The 14,184-nt window shown below is 34.2% G+C and overlaps 1 protein-coding gene across 3 annotated transcripts in view; it reads left to right on the top strand.

The window, feature by feature from the left end:
- Window positions 1–10,481, top strand: part of LOC106467685 (zinc finger protein 511-like) — a 19,450-nt gene extending 8,969 nt beyond the window's left edge. For all 3 annotated transcript variants that reach the window (XM_013928061.2, XM_013928060.2, XM_013928062.2), the window contains exons 4-6: window positions 4,765–4,901; window positions 7,501–7,623; window positions 9,805–10,481. In XM_013928061.2, coding sequence (XP_013783515.1) covers window positions 4,765–4,901; window positions 7,501–7,623; window positions 9,805–9,991 — 447 coding nt within the window. In that variant the 3' untranslated portion in view covers window positions 9,992–10,481. The remainder of the gene's footprint in view (window positions 1–4,764; window positions 4,902–7,500; window positions 7,624–9,804) is intronic.
- The last annotated feature ends 3,703 nt before the right edge of the window (window positions 10,482–14,184 follow it).

Here is a 14,184-nt window from a genome sequence, read left to right as displayed (position 1 = left end):
AGTCTGCTCCTAACCTTCCCTTTTCAAATTCCAGATCTTTCTTTTTTTTCACCCTCCCTCCACCAGAAGTCTAATTCATCGCTCTTCTTGTCAGTGACTGTGAAACATGTATGATCCTGTGGGTACTTATCTATTCTTCAGCTATTAGACTCCTTTTCTACTGACAGTCATTTTTCATTTCTACACCTTGTTCTTTTTCCTCACTTCTCTTCTCATTTGATTTTTCCTCCCTCTGACTCTGTCTATAGTCTTTTTTTACCCAGTATGCAGTTGGCCATGGTTAATGTGTTGGACACCTTCTTACATATCATAATTATTTTTTATGTTCTGTCCATCTTTTTCATGTTTTTCCCATTCTTTACTCTTCCTTTCAACTTAGTGTTGGCCCCTTTTGTATTAATTGGTATCATAAAGGCCTTCACACACCATATTTATGGCTCAGAGCTGGTGTTCCTTTTCTTGGACTATTTACTTCTGTTGGTTCATTCTCGGATGGTTTCCTCTTCTCCCACCACCCTTCTTTTACAAATGACTACTAGGTTGAGAGAGAGAGATTTACCCAGGGACTTAAGTCCTTTCTCATGCCCACTCTATGTTTGGTACTTTTGGGCATTTTCTTCATCTCTTGTCTCAACCAAGTTCAGCCTTATCCTCTTTGCCTGTGAGCTATGACATATTTGATCACCAGGTTTTATGCTTTTCATTCCTTTCCTGTGCAAGAGGTCCATTTACTTTTGGAGACTCTGGCTTTCTTGGAACTGTTCATTTCTTTGAGGCAGGCACTCGTGTGTCTCCTACAGTGGACCTTCCAGACACGGGTTTTTCTCTTTCTGGGTCCATTTTCTTCCTTTGAGAACCTCTCCTTGAGAAATTGTCAAGGTAATTGGATCATATACATTCTACTTTCAGCATTCCCTTATCACCTCTAAAACTTGATCTATTCTTTTATCAGTGGTCCTCTCTCTTATTGAGGAACATCTCTAGATAAGTGCAAGACTTCCAATGTTTGGACACTGTACAAGCGTTCACTCAACACCAACGTGCTCAACCTTCTTACCATTCCTGCTCCTACTGATTGATCACTTAGTCATGTTCTACTCAGTCAATTATATGGTTGTTTTTTGCACCATCCATCTGAGAAGCACCCATTTCAGGACTTTTTGCTTTCAGGTGTTAGAGATACACTTCTGGACCCGTACACATCAGGCTCGTCTTATTGCCTGTCATCTTGGTGGGGAGCTACCTCTCTTGCCCAGTCTGCATTCTATCAACACCCTAGGTGTTTTATTGGATTTATTCTTGGTTTTAACAGGAGGCAAGGCCTAGATGAGAAAATTGACAAACACAGCTGAATGTTGAAGAATAAGGGAACAAGAGAGAGAGGAAGCCCACAGTTGAAAAGGGAGGCAAATGCATCCATGAGGGGCCCTTTCTATATGTCTATTTTAGCTGACTGTTCAACCTTTACTAGTTGTCAGGAGGCCTTGTTCATGACATTTCACCTTTCTCAATACCACAAGGTGTTTCTTTTTCTATCCTCTCCACTCTCTTTTCCTCTTTCATTCTCCTATGCCCTCCTTGCCCGACTGAGACCTCAATGGAGTTTTGCACAATCTCACGCGTGGACTTCTTGCTCTTTGTATTATCTTTCTCTTCTTTTTCTCACATGTGATTACTGTAGTTCAAATGTCTATACTATAGATGCTTCTCATGCCCTCTTCCACTGTACTTATATACTCCTCTCTCCAGACCAAATTTTCCTTTCTAAGACCCCGACTGCCCGGGAGAGTAACCATACTTCTCCCCTGTCTTTGTTCCTTTTGTCTCTCATCTATTTGACTGTTCAGACCCAGATTGGCTCTTGTGTTGTATTTGGACTGTTCAGGGTGCCTTATCATGGACTTCTCTGCTTTTGTCTGTCCCTAACTTGGGACACCTCTTTTTCTAAGGACCTCTCTCCTTCTTTTTACTGGATATGTCCACCAACAATTCCAGTTGGCATGTTCATATTGGAAGGTGGATGTATGCATACTATTTCACATTCAATTTGTCTCCTTTCTCATTCTCTTGCATCTCTTCTTCACCAACCCAAGGATGAATTCCTCTAGGCAGCTATTTGGACGACTCTCCACACATTCGTCTCCTACTATACATCTTCTGGTTTTCTCCTGATGGTTTTCGGCTTCCACTGGTTGACATTGTTCAATTACCCCACTGTCTTTGAGAAGAATACATATTTCTTTAATTTCATAGGATTCCACCAGGTGGTGGTTGGTGTTGCCTTTCCATGTTATACTTACCCAAACATTGCAGCGAGTCAGGATAATAGAAAGTGCTTGTACCATATACCCTGGCTCTACCAGTGCCCTCTGTCAGATGAGATGTTTTGAAAGACCACTTGAAGTATCCTTGTGGTATATGTATTTACTCAATCGTCTGAGCCAGACTGCACATATTCCATGGACTATCATGGAAAAAGCCAGCACTAATGAATGTTCTGCCCACTTTGGCTTGTACTTGCTGGCTTTTAAAAATAGGGTTTTGTGGTCATCCATTGCACTGTCTCCAGTAAAATACATTTCCTGCTGGAGGTGTTTGGGATCCAAGCACTTCTCTGGGTCTCCCCAATATATATTCTCCACCCCATCATTGAGTGCAATGTGGGAGATCCTTTCCATTTACTAATGGGGGAATTGGACAATGGAGAATCCTCATCGGTTGGGCTTAGAACAATACACTGAGAAGTGTGGCAGTGGTGATACTGTCAGTGTAGTGCAAGTCACCCTCAAAACCATAACTTGTACTACTTGTGCCCTCTTGCAGCCTGAGCCTTTTCAGTTGAGGTGAGCACACCATGTTATATATCTGATGTGTCCTCTTTTTGCAGCCAATATCTATACAGCAAAGTTGAATTTAGCACACACTATACAAAACCATACTGCCTAACTAAAGTTCCTTCCTCCTGCAGCTGAATTCTGTTTCATAGAGACTGTTCAGTAGAGTTGAGGTAAACACACACTGTACGAAACCATAATACATGTCAGCCCAGCATGGCCAGGTGGTTAGGGTGCTCAACTCGCAATCTGAGGGTCACGGGTTTGAATCCCCCATCACACCAAACATGCTCACCTTTTCAGCCGTGGGAGCATTATATTGTGATGGTCAATCCCACTATTTGTTGGTAAAAGAGTAGCCCAAGAGTTGGCAGTGGATGGTGATGACTTGCTGCCTTCTCTCTAGTCTTACACGACTAAATTATGGACAGCTAATGCATATAGCCCTCGTGTATCTTTGCACGAAATTCAAAACAAACCAAACCAATAATACATGTCTGATGTGCTCTCCTTCTGCAACTGGAATCTGTTCAGTGTAGTTGAGGTGAGAAAACAAGGTATGGTCTGAACACTCCCAAATCACACTACAGTAACTCTCCTATTTACATTGATCCAATATAAGGTTAGTACAAAATTAGGAACAATATCCAAAATAAGTTGGTTAAATCCAGTTTAACTTGGCTTCACTCACACGTTGTCTGTCCAATCAGCCAATATCAAGTAATATTCATTGGGATTATTTTTGTGCCAAACTTTCCGAAAACCCTTAAACATAAATGTTTTGTATTGATTTATTTATTTTCTATGTCTTTGTGTTTGTGTTAGATTAAGTTTGGGTGTCCTCCAATTAGTCTCCAGGAAAGCACCCTCTCTTTATGACACTAAGTCAATGGAAAAACAGCAGCCGATTTACATCGATCCGCCTAATGTTGTATTTTCGAGGAATATATGCACGACATAAATGGGAGAGTTACTGTACATATATTGGCTCACCAACTACTTGTATATTAGTGCTTGGACAGTCATGTTCTCATTGTGCCTGTCCCTGCAACACATGGGGTTTATTTGCCTCTTCTCGCCTACATTCCAGATGAAGAGTATACACTGATCAAGATGAGAGGCAATCTCCCATGGATGTGTCCCTATGGAGCCCTTGCCTTCAGTTGTCACATTCCTTCAAGCACTTTCTGAAGGGAGTTCATCTATGTAAAATATTACACTGGTCCCTCCACAAATTGAACATGGGATTCTAGCTGAACTGTGGGAAGAGGTGAGTTATCACCTCAGAAGTTAACATTTGCCAAGTCTGAAAATATATTTCCGATGGATACCTCTGTATATTTTCCCACATTTTTGTCTTGGCTCATCAAAGATTGAAGTTATCACAAATGCAACAACTGCATAAGGGAAGTTACTGCACATGGAGATTATGTCACCCTCCTATTGATGGAGGGCTTTTGCTGTATGATGACATCATAATGTACCAGTGCAGTTCACGTTAAAACTTGTGAAATTAGCTGGAAATTGCCTCAAGGTTAGTGACATACAAACCTCTTAGGCAGACACACGGGGAAGATAGCTGTACTGTGTTAAGATGTGAGTATCTATCAGAAACATTTTTGGGTTAGGTAAGTGTTAATGTTAGAAAGAATGGGAGCATAGTTTTTATGTATGAATACAAAGTAATGTGACTGGGACTTGCATAGCCTTATAATATTTAAACATCTCCTTATACTAAGGAAATGGCTAGAACATAATAATGCAATTCACACAAGTTTAGGATTTATGTTGTTATGGAAACTGTAGGCTGTGCCTTACGTTTCTGTTGAAAATACAGTGTTATATTTCACTGCAATCTTTTTTAACATATTTTCATCTTGTCACTTGAAGCTGTTGTGAAACTAATTATTTCTTCAATGTGTTGTTATAGCCAATATATGAGTGTTTGGTGGAAGGCTGTGTGTTGAAGTTTATGGAGTCTCAAGCAAGGAAAGAACATTTGATAAAAGAACACAAATACCCTGCGGATTTTAGATTCAGCACCTTTAAACAGAAGATAACAAAGAGGTATAAAGATGTCATTTTTGATAAAAAGAAAACCTGGTGTAAAGTAAAAAAATCAGAACTGTTAATGATTTATTCCATCAGTTTACTTATGTTTTATATTTATTAATTTTATGAGTGTGATTATTCTTTAAAAAGAAAAAAATATTAAAAATTGGCAGTGGACCCACACATAAAATTTTCTTCTTGAAACAATGTAAATACTGTAACTACCACTTCAAAACAGAAATTCATTTCATCTGGCTCTCATAGAAACAGCCCTTTTAATATTTATTATAAAAATCTATAAATTAAAAATAATAGTATCATAAAATCATACACATCAATTCAAATAATGTACAAAATCAAGATAATTATATAAATATATATATATATATATATGTAGTTTTCTGTTTATTAAAAGGAACTTTGAAATGATTCTTATGAGCCCTAAGTTTTCTTATTTAAGCCCTATGTTATAGATAGGCTAATTTTTGGTTTTTGTTGGACATCTCCTGAAGCACGTTTTATTTAATGTCTTAACAAAAATGTATTGATGCTCTCTCACATATTTCATATTAGAACTAAGTTTTAGAAGTAACAAAACTTAACCCTTTGGTACCTAGTAGGGTGATCCTGTTGCCTGAGGGCAAAATTACATCATTAAAGAAAATATCTATTGAAAATAAATATGCTGTTCTTCTTCTAAGCATCTTTTTAAACTTTTAAAATGTGAATTTTATTCAGTAAAAAAAGGTTTTATACACTTAATTTATTCATACAAATTTTTATTTGGGGTTGATTTCAGCACACTGGATTAAAACATTAGTGTTTATGAATTTCCTGAATTTTTGGCATTGATAGTCACATAGGAGGATAGTCAAAATAATGCAAATTTGAATCTTGTAACTTCAATGCAATTGTCAATTATCGATTTTAGACAATCATATGTTTTCCACCTTGATTGTCATGATGTTATGTATTTTGCTAATAACACAGCTTTGAGAAGTCATAGGCTAGTTATCTAAACACTTAATGAAAGCAATATTTATGTTATTTTCAACTTTATAAACTAATGTGACTTCCAGTTCAGGGAAGACTTGCATAAAGATTATAAAAAACTGATAAAAGCTTAGCTTGGTGTTATGTTGCTAAAAGAATCTGTATTTCTTAATAACTTCCACTTCAACTACTGTCCTGATTTTCTTTTAATGATTACAAAAAGCTTAAATGCTTGATCATTTTATATTTCATTTGAATTATGATATTGCAGTATGCAGGAAAGGAAGTGTTTCTTGTGGAACAAGATCAGGTTGAGAATTGTTAGGCTTAGTTAGATCATTTTCAGTTTCAATTTACTGACATGACTGCTGTTTTTTAGCCTGTGTTTACATTTAGCATTTTTGGTCAAAGTAACCTCTTGAATAAGTTGGCACTATTATACATTTAAACATATACCAATACTTATTAACTGCTAATACATATAAGTATAATATATAAAATATACCAAACCATTAGGAAACTATTATTTAGAATGTGAGTTACTATTATAATTTAGTTATAAGGAATACAAGTTAAAAGTACTTATGTCTATACATTTAGAATGTTTTTGAAAGTGTGCTATTATCTCAAAAGAGAGTTCAGATTTTGTCATTTTTTGAAAGTGTGACTAGGAAGTATGTTACAAATATGTGTTAAATGAACTGCAGCTCCCACAACAATGTTTGTCACTTGAATTTTAATCTACATGGGGTTCCACATGTACATTTAAATTATTACATTTTGTAATTCTGTCTATAGGTACAATAATGTTCATTAGGCCTGACAACAAAAGTTTAGTGTTCAAGATACCGGCATAAGATGTGACTTCAAAACTGCTTCACTTGGCAACCCGTGTACCATACAGTGCTCTACTTTATCCATGAATCTTATTTGTTGAGTTACAAAATGAAGTATTATAGGCAATCATGGTAGAAGAAATCCAAACTGATATAACTATGTTTTATATATTGTTCCCTAAAATGTGTCAAAGCCACTTATAGAAAACAAAAATCAAATCAAATCATTGTTATTTATTTATTTAGCACATAGCTACATAATTCTTTGTTTATCATGTAGAATCAAAATCTTGATTGTAGTGGTGTAAATCTGTAAACTCACTGCTGACCCACTGGGAGGACAACATATCTAAATACCAAAAAATAATTTTAGTAGCTTAACTATACGAATAGTGCTGTGCATTGTTTTTAAATTCACATTGTTATATAATGAAGTAGTTTCATTAAAGTTCATTACATTGTTTTGAGTTTGATAAATATTTTTTTAATCATTTCATATAGAATTGTTGAAACTTAAAAACGTAATTAAATCTTAAAGTTTGGTTTTACATTTAAGCTAAGTATTGCACACGTACATTTAGTTGAATTGTTTACATGTATAGTTTTAATTATACTTCAAAAATTTGTCAGTGTTCAGGGGAAAAATTCACATAAAAGAATAAGTTTAATTATCAAGCATTTCACGAAACCATTCGTGATAAAACCTACATACAAGTGTAAGTTTAATTACTCAAGCACCTCGTCAGTGACTTTTAAATAAGAACCAACAATATGTATCATTATAGCAATACTCAAGATGCCATGGAAACTGATGAGGTATGTCACAAAGTAAAAGATATACATAATAGAAATAAATCAAGCAAAGTGAATAAACCAGGAGTTGAAGAACCAAATAAACTTCAGATCAGGTGAGAATTGTTCTATAATTAATAAAAGTTTTTGGCTGGTTAATTTAGGTATTTATTAAAGTGATTATGTAATATCTCTTGTAGAGCTAGAAATAACCTGAGAAAAATTTTGAATACTTTAAGGTTACTAATTTCAACAATACATTTCTTGCACATGCATCATTTTCTTATTCCTGTCATGTTAAGCTTTTTTCAAATGAATTACTCAGAATTTACATGACTAAGGTATAATTTTATGATTTTCTGTTATGACATATTTAACTTTTAATGAGCTCAGCTACTCAGCACCAGCTTTTTCTATAAACTATTCCATACCATTACATAACTAACATAGTTCATAGTCTAAGTGATATTGTACTGTCCTTAAGTTATTTCAGTTAAGTACATTTACTCTGGTTTACCTTAATATTAGTACAGAATTAAACTTTCTTACCATTAGCTGCTACAATATTATCATGATAATGATATTGTTTACTATAATATTACATGGTCATTATTATTGTTTTTTTACTCATGACATATTTTTGTAATTCCAATTAGGAGTAGTCTCTATGTGTGTGTAAACAATAAATTTAATATTTTAGGTGAATTCAATAAGCAAAAAAATGAAAAGGAGAAAGTCTGATACACCATTTTATGCATAAAGATGACTGTTGTTTGTAATCGAAATGTTATTTTTAAAAAAGTGGTACATTTAATTTTTATTTAGCATATAAAGAGTTAATGTAACAGAGAGACAGTTATATTGTGGTTTAGGAACACTAACCTGACAAAAATATTGTTGCGTCATCGAGGTCACGTGACTGGTGTGGCGCCCTCTATTTTCTAGAATTATCTTGTTCTTTCATGAATGCTCTAGTATTTACTAGATAGGGTAGGTGGGTATATATAAGAGGGGACAACGTGATGCGAGGAGGTAATGTAATGTGTGTGTAGACAGTGAGTAATTGATCTGCAGTCAGAAGTATTATTGAGCACATTCATTGTTATAACGTTTGTTTAGCGCGATTGTTGAGGTTGAGTGTATCGGTAAGGTTATATTCGGAAAGAATAAACCAGTTTTATTAAGTAAAGACTTGTGTCGTTAAAGTTTCGTTGGAGTGAAGTTACGGAAAGTTAATTAACAAATGGAGACGTAACAATATATTGAATAGATGTGCTACATACTTGAGTAAGGAAGCACATTATGCTAATATGATAATAGGTAGGCAAGCAATGACTTGTAAGTATAAAGAAGAATTTTATTGATGATAGAAAATACTCTACATTTCAACAGAACATTAGTTCATCATCAATAAAATTGTTCCTTATGTGTTTTTACATTCTCAGCTTAGAATTTTTTCTCTTCTGTAGTTTGGAATGGGTTGCCTTAATATATGGTGGATTCACTAAATGTAAGAAAGTTTAAGGAAAGACTCAATAAGTAAATAAGTATATGAATGAGAAGAGCTGGCTTTAACTTGTTTGTTTTTAAAGTTTAGTTTAGTTGATAGAATAGTCTAGGTAGACCAACATTTTCTTCCTTGTCCTTCATTTTCAAGTATTATGTATTCATGTACTGCCTCACAATCTTTCAGAACTCAAACCAAAACATAATAAATTAGCTGTTGTGAAACTCAAGTCCTTAGATCAGAAGGAACTTCTCAAGCTGTATTGCAGGAAGTTGTAGTTTGGATAGTTTCTAATGTATGTAATATCAGTATTTATAAAAATCATTTGTTAATGACAACTCGGGCAGACTTCAAGGTTATCTTTTCTAAAATGATTTTTTTCTGATAGTGTAAACTTAATAATTTAATTTTGAAAGTAGTGTGTGTTCAGCTTTGAAAATATTGATAATTTTTGATACAAGAACTACTAGGCTTGTCCAAAATGCTAACAAAACTGACTGTTCTCTACTAGTGAAATTGGAAACAATAAATTAATCTAATGGATAATTATATAAGTTTTTATATTAAATATAATCACATATTTGGCAAGATTTCTTGCAATGTATGCTTGTATGAATGAAATAAGAGATCACACAGAAATCTCATTTGTGATTATTGCCATACACATCAATTTATGGTATGCATCTATCACTTAATTATAGGCACCTCACCATAAACTGTCATAGAACTGTGAGTTGCATATTCATTTATTTGTTGTTTTTCAATAGATTGATTTTGATTTCCTATATAGAGTTCCAAAAACAATATGTTTTGGTTATGGAAGCCCAAGAGGGTTCCACCGTGGGGCACCACAGTATCGAGGTAAAGGAAAGACTAAACACTGGCACCAGACTTCTGAAACTGGAAAAAGTATAACTAATGTAGAGGATATTAGTATGCAAGATTTAGAAAAAGCCTTAGATGATGGGAGAAAGTAAACATTTAGTATGCAGTCAGATAACTACATGTGTATGCTTACATAACCAGTTCTTTTAAGGTTATAGCTAAATTGTATAAGAATAGCAGTTCAAAAGCATATCCCTCAAGTTATTTTGTGATAAGCCTAATATGAGACTGAATTGTATGTACGAGATAACTCCATATGTCAAGGTAATTGCTTTGGATGGTGTGACATAGGTGATAATTCAGTATCCTTTCAAAACCTGTATAATTTCATGCTGTTTTTTTTTCTTTTTTAATTGAGCATTGATTAGGCATATTTCATTCTATTCTATCATAACTCTGTAAAAAAAAGTCACAAGAAAGACTTATTGCTGTCAACTTTGTTTATGAATCATTAAATATTTGTAACTTTGCTTCATGTTTTGATGTTAGATATGCTTCAAAGTTTAATTAATGATATAGTATTTAATTATTTATGTATTCTGGTCTTATGCTGATTACAATAAAAAGAAATTGAGCCATTGAGCAGTAGTAAGCGACAATTATTTTTTCGTTCATATGAAATGTAATCTTATTAGATCCTATCCTTTATACGATATTTTTTATAACCAGAGTATACCTTAACAAACATTGTTCTTACATTATCACCAATAAAAATTTAGTTAGGTTATAATGCACTCATATACATTTTATTTTATAAGTAATTTAATTTTACTTCATAAAAAAAGTGTTACCTTCTTCGCAGTTGTTAGTCAAATCAAAGTAATTATTGAATATTTTAGACAATGTTTAAAAGTTTTTTTTAAATTAAAATGATACCACAGTTTACGAAACCAAAGTGAATATGCCAGCACAAGCAGTGGACTTTATGTTTCCAATGATACTAAAACTCTGTCTTAAGGTGATTTGTAAGACTTTAATATATCTTATGTAAACTTTTGATATGAAATATGTCAGATATTGTAGTCAAGAAATATGATTAGTAGTTAAGTTCAAAAACCAAAATCAAGTGTCATTTTATTAAAGAGTTAATAAGAGTGAAGTAAAAATCTCTGAAAAAAATATAAACTTTGAATAAAAAATAAATAAATGCATGATTGGTGTTAGCCTTATCAGAATATACACACCAATTTGTTTTGTAATTTGCATCATAACATTCGGATCAAATTCTATCTTCATTCACGTGTTGCTTAATAGTTGTGTTCTGTGTAATTGATCCATTCATGTTATACAACACTCGTGAATGTCTTTATGTAATTTTCATACATATGTGTGAGAGCACATACATATATTCACTTATACATGTATTTTTTTGTTTATAACATTGCTTGCAGCACACGCACAAATTACTTGGGTAGCCATCGTTGTTTTCGATAAGTTGTGTTTCAGCAAATGTGGATTGTAATGTGCTGCCATCTATAAGCCGTCAAACTCATAAGTTTATCTTTTCAGGCATCACAAAATAAATACTCCTCGGCAGAATTGAGCTAACTTAAGACATTGTGGCTAGAATTTTCATCCGACAGAATTAACATTCGTGCTTTTTACAAGGTATACGTAACAATATACATTTATGAAAACACAACTTCCTCGCTTCACATAGAGAAGTTATTTACATATGAAAGTGTACTAAAGATAGCCTAGGTTGCAACGCTATTTCAGTCATTGATTTTCTTTCACCTACTTTACTGATATGTCGACCAATGGATAAGTCTCAGCCCACTTTGTCAAGTAGACAATGGCCATGAGTATATACTGATGACCTTTCTCCATCTCTGGGAGTGGATCAGCGATATTTAGGGCTATTCTCTGCGAAGGAGAATCAACAATTTGCTGCTGGAGTTTACCTTGTTTTGGTCGATTTTTTCTCTGGATAGCACACACTGTACAATACTGATACGAGCACTGAACCTCTCGATTCAACTGCTGCCAGTTTAAAATCAATACAGAATCTGGAAATACCTTTCTTTCTCAAAATAACGACTGGAGCAGACCAAGCGCTATCTGAAGGTTCCATAATCCTTTCTTGTAACATTTGAATGTATTTTACTTGTGTCTTTATCTCTAGTACTGCAGGGAAGTCTTCACGTTGATTATTTAATTGAATATTTGTCATCCATATATTCGTAGTTTTCATTCATACTTATGTAGTTTTAGTTCACTGTTGTCTGACCCATTCATTTTCCTCGTCCCAAGAATGCATCAGAATATTCAACCAACAAATCACTATTACTGCATTGTATCCAGGTTGTTAGCACAGTCTTCATTCAACAATATCAGATGTGTTGGCAGTCATATATTTGTTTTCATATGTGATGCAACAGAAAGAAAATCTTAGAATTACTGCTTCCCCTGGTTACTTTCACTTTACTTACTATTTTTTTATAACCATTCCAATTACCCATAATTACAAAACAATGCCAGGGATTCATCCCTCCTCAAACAGATAAATGCCTAAAATAACGATACACGTGCTTTGGACAGGAAACAACTCGTTTAATGAATGAGTTCTATAACGGTATTGCACGCTACTGATGCACTAGATTGTATCCGCTGTAAACTGCATAACACAATATGTGTACGGGGAGCACTGTGACTTCTTCTCCCTCATGCATCCATATAATCCACTGTTCCTGGGCCATATCTGGTCAACATTCTATAACTCTCCTACAGATCATCAGCTGCATATTCATCATGCCACAATGACGACTCTGAGTTCGATCTTCAGGGGAATAACTTGATTGACTTATCTAGGTAATCCAGACATCAGCAACTTTTCTTCCTGATCCATCAGTTGCAATTAGATAGAAGTCCTGGCTTTTTGCAGCATTGGTGAAAGTCCTATGTCAAGAAGAGAACTTCTTCTATACCTGACAACCATCTCTCGTCAGGGATCAACTCTTCTTCTTGTTCATGAATCTTTTGAGCTGTGGAAAATGCCGTTTTCATGCAAATAAAGTTTTTAAAACTTAGATATACAAGAGATTGTGTAAGAATGATACACACGTCAGATAAAACACACACACAAACTCCACAATAATATGTTCTGATCATGGCATCAAAATTTCCTTCTACCTATCTATAATGTGATCTTTTCAGTTACAACTGATTTACTGAGTGGAAAGACAAGGTCCACTTACTGATGGGATAGTCATCAAAATATCTACTGAAAAATAATTCTATATTTTCTGACTAACTGAATTTGTAAGTAATAAGAAGAGGCTGAACACACAATCACAATAAATAATCTTTATTTGAAACAAATACCTTTCAGATGTATACTTTACATTTCACAATGGACACATACCCAGCTCCACTGGAGAGTTAGCTCTGAAGAAACCCTATATCAGTTCTATACAAGTTTAATTCTGCTGGTATCCTGTTCTAGACTGGATTGGCTGAGATCGTGTTCCAGACTTAATAAATCTCAGCTTGGATAATAAAATAATCAACATTATATACTTACCTAACACGACTAGTACTGCTCATGTGACTGGTCATTCCCAATGAAATATGGAAGAGGTCACCTGACTGCTAGTAAAACATATACTGTCTAACTTCACATACTATGAGTGACTTTTCAGATATTTTCCCCACGGGAAGAAAAAAGGTGCTATTCTAGTTGAATGACACAAAACAATAGATAGCTAGAGAGAAAGAAACTTTAAGGCCTTCTTGACCAGTGTGTTATATGAATACCAGATATATTTACAAAAAAAAAAATTCGAGAGTTTCTTGTATTAAATCAAGGAAGTAAAAAAAACTCGTAGCATGCTTATATACTACAAATTTCTTTACGTTTTTGTGTATGTATGTTGCATTTAGTTAGTGATGTCCTTGTAAACCATGTGTACACAGAATTTACTTGCACTATTTTTTTTATATTGACAAGTTAAACCAGTACTACAACAATTATTCAATAGGACTTAAGCTTTCTTGACCCTACTCCTGTGTGATACCCTAATGGAGTGAGGTCATACACATTCATTGGGGTGATACAGATATTTATACAAGTTAATATGAGTTGGAGCTTTTCTCCCTTAAATGTGTATTATGTGAACATATGTAATCTAAGAAATTTGGGATACCGCACTATGACCTTGATCTTACTTAATAGTGTAGTATTATCATTCCACCAGCTCCTGTCTTCGTCTGGTGTAGGCGTGGTCTCCTTCAGTTCCAAGAGTTTTTTTTGTAGTTATGCACAAAGCTACACAATGGGCTATCT

This window comes from Limulus polyphemus, unplaced genomic scaffold (assembly GCF_000517525.1).
Source record: "Limulus polyphemus unplaced genomic scaffold, Limulus_polyphemus-2.1.2 Scaffold2706, whole genome shotgun sequence".
Classification (NCBI taxonomy): Eukaryota; Metazoa; Arthropoda; class Merostomata; order Xiphosura; family Limulidae; genus Limulus; species Limulus polyphemus.
The sequence above is the reverse complement of the archived record's forward strand: the minus strand, read 5'-3'. Positions and strand labels throughout refer to the sequence as shown.